The sequence below is a fragment of the Amphimedon queenslandica genome, unplaced genomic scaffold (assembly GCF_000090795.2).
Source record: "Amphimedon queenslandica unplaced genomic scaffold, v1.1 AMPQUscaffold_13439, whole genome shotgun sequence".
Classification (NCBI taxonomy): domain Eukaryota; kingdom Metazoa; phylum Porifera; class Demospongiae; order Haplosclerida; family Niphatidae; genus Amphimedon; species Amphimedon queenslandica.
Genome location: NW_003546325.1, coordinates 261,013 through 263,116, shown reverse-complemented (window position 1 = coordinate 263,116; position 2,104 = coordinate 261,013). Strand labels below are relative to the sequence as shown.

At 36.6% G+C, this 2,104-nt stretch overlaps 1 protein-coding gene across 1 annotated transcript; it reads right to left on the bottom strand.

The window, feature by feature from the left end:
• Positions 1-6: 6 nt before the first annotated feature.
• LOC109581435 (rab3 GTPase-activating protein catalytic subunit-like) lies at positions 7-2,098 on the bottom strand. The gene is made up of 7 exons (XM_019995536.1): positions 2,088-2,098; positions 1,878-2,035; positions 1,752-1,811; positions 1,607-1,697; positions 1,410-1,491; positions 1,306-1,360; positions 7-465 (listed from the first exon to the last, which is right to left on the bottom strand). Exons 2-7 carry the CDS (start codon positions 1,956-1,958, stop codon positions 10-12), a joined length of 825 nt encoding a protein of 274 aa, XP_019851095.1. The 5' UTR covers positions 1,959-2,035; positions 2,088-2,098; the 3' UTR covers positions 7-9.
• Between the last annotated feature and the right edge of the window lie 6 nt (positions 2,099-2,104).

Below are 2,104 nucleotides of genomic sequence, written 5' to 3'. Positions count from 1 at the left end.
TGGCTTCACTCAAGCATATTGGGCTGATGAGTGACTCCAAATGATAAAGCCTGGATTAAAATTAATGAGTAATAATGATATCAAAATTTGATTACAGTAAATGCAGAGTTGAGGCACTATATGCTCCAAAAGCTTTTTTGTTTTTGAGTCTAGCGAAGACACTGAAGAAGTACTAAAGTCTTCCTTATGGTGTTCTTCAAAGGTCTCCTGAGCTTCAAAGAACTCCTCATCACTATCACTGCTGGTGCTCTTGTGATACCCGGTTGATGAGGGAGGGGTTTGTGGGAGTGGCTGTTGCTCGCTTGATGTCTGACGTTGTATTCGCTGACTAAAACTGAGACTAGAGGTTGGGCTCTGCTCTTGAGGGCTAGGGGAGAGTTTGGATTCTGAAGTCTCTGCTGATAGCTGAGAGTAGTGGAGTCTCTTAGCATGTGATATCTTGTGTAGTATACAGTTGTTTAACATCTAATGAATGAGAGAGCGAGAGTGTAGAGAATATGCTACATCAGCAGAACACATAGTATGGATTGTTTTATGTTTTGACAAATTGATATAATGTAAGGTAAAGTAGCTAAATTTCTAGCACAATAGCCCAATTAACTGAGAATTTGTTGCTTTTGTTGCATAAAAGTTGGAGCTACAAAATTTGACTCTTTTAGAGCTTAAAAAGCTGGCAAAAGGCCCTTTAATACAGGGTGTCAGTGATGTAGCCAAGATTTTTGAAAAGAGGGGGAAAGCTGTGCAATGCACGAAGCGTGCCATGAAATTTTGTGAAACCATGCCATTTTGGGGCATAACCACACCTATTTTTTAACATGACGGACTTCTTGACCAATCATAGGCAATGTTGAATACCTTTTCAGCCTTATAATGGCATCATAGAAAGACTGCTTTGGTCTTTTTCTTTCATATGTACATGTAAGTTGTAGAACAGCTTTTCCTTCCAAAAGCAGCTTATTATTTGACTATTCTAAATTTTGATTTAAAAAAGGGGGGCAATTGCCCCCCTTGCCCCCCCTGGCTACGCCCCTGTGTCAGGGTCTTGGGCCAAATTTTGCCAAAATTGAAAAGGAGAAAATTCTCCATTTTAATATTTTTTCTGATACACATGTGCAGTTTATTCTGATTAAAAATAGATTTTTTATAAATTAATTTTCAAAAGCTAAACTGTCAACTGTGCCATACTATATTCAGTTAATATCAAAAGTATAATAGTAATGATGCTAAAGAACAATGATAAACAAAATAAAAAGCAAAATGATAAACAAAATGATACACAAGGATATTATAATAATAATGGTTTACCTGTAATTTCTGATGTAAGAGACAACAAGACATGTCAGGATGACTCTTCCCTAAACTGAGACAGTTCATGTACATAATGTAAACTGATAGTTAATTATAGTTACCTTGGTAACGCTTTACCACTCTCCCACCTGTAGCGTAGTTCCTGTATCACTTCATACCAAATATGAGCCATTGCTTTAAGACCTAGAGACACAGAATACAATATGACCTTTGATAGTGTGTGTACATATGTAGTGGAATGTGCATGTACATGAATATTGAATGTACATTGTGTATATCACAGTAAGTTTATACATACCATAATCATTATGAATGTTACAGAAAGCTTTGGCTAGACGCATTGTGAGACTATTAGGAGGAGCTGACTTTAATTCACGAGTGAGAGAATCCTTAAGATAAATAATGATAACATGATTATTGTGTAATGAAAAGATAAGACAAACTTCAGTTAATTGTTCATGGCCAGAGACACTGCTACCAGGAACAGAATCAGGAAACAAACACTAAAAACAGAAACAACACAAGGAAGGAGACAAAAACTAAGAGAGGAATAAACTATAACTCCAAACCTCAAGTATTTCATCTCTTTCTGAACCAGTAATTGGCTCAAATTCAGATCCAAACTCTAACTTCTTACTAGTTGAATACATAACAGAGGAGAGTGTACTCAGACTACTCGGACTAGTCAGTTTAGTAAGAGCATGAGAGAAATCACTGCTACCTACAGCTTTACAGGACAACATGATATTGGGAGTGATCTAGTATGTGTCTATACCTACCAGGATTGTATATGTCT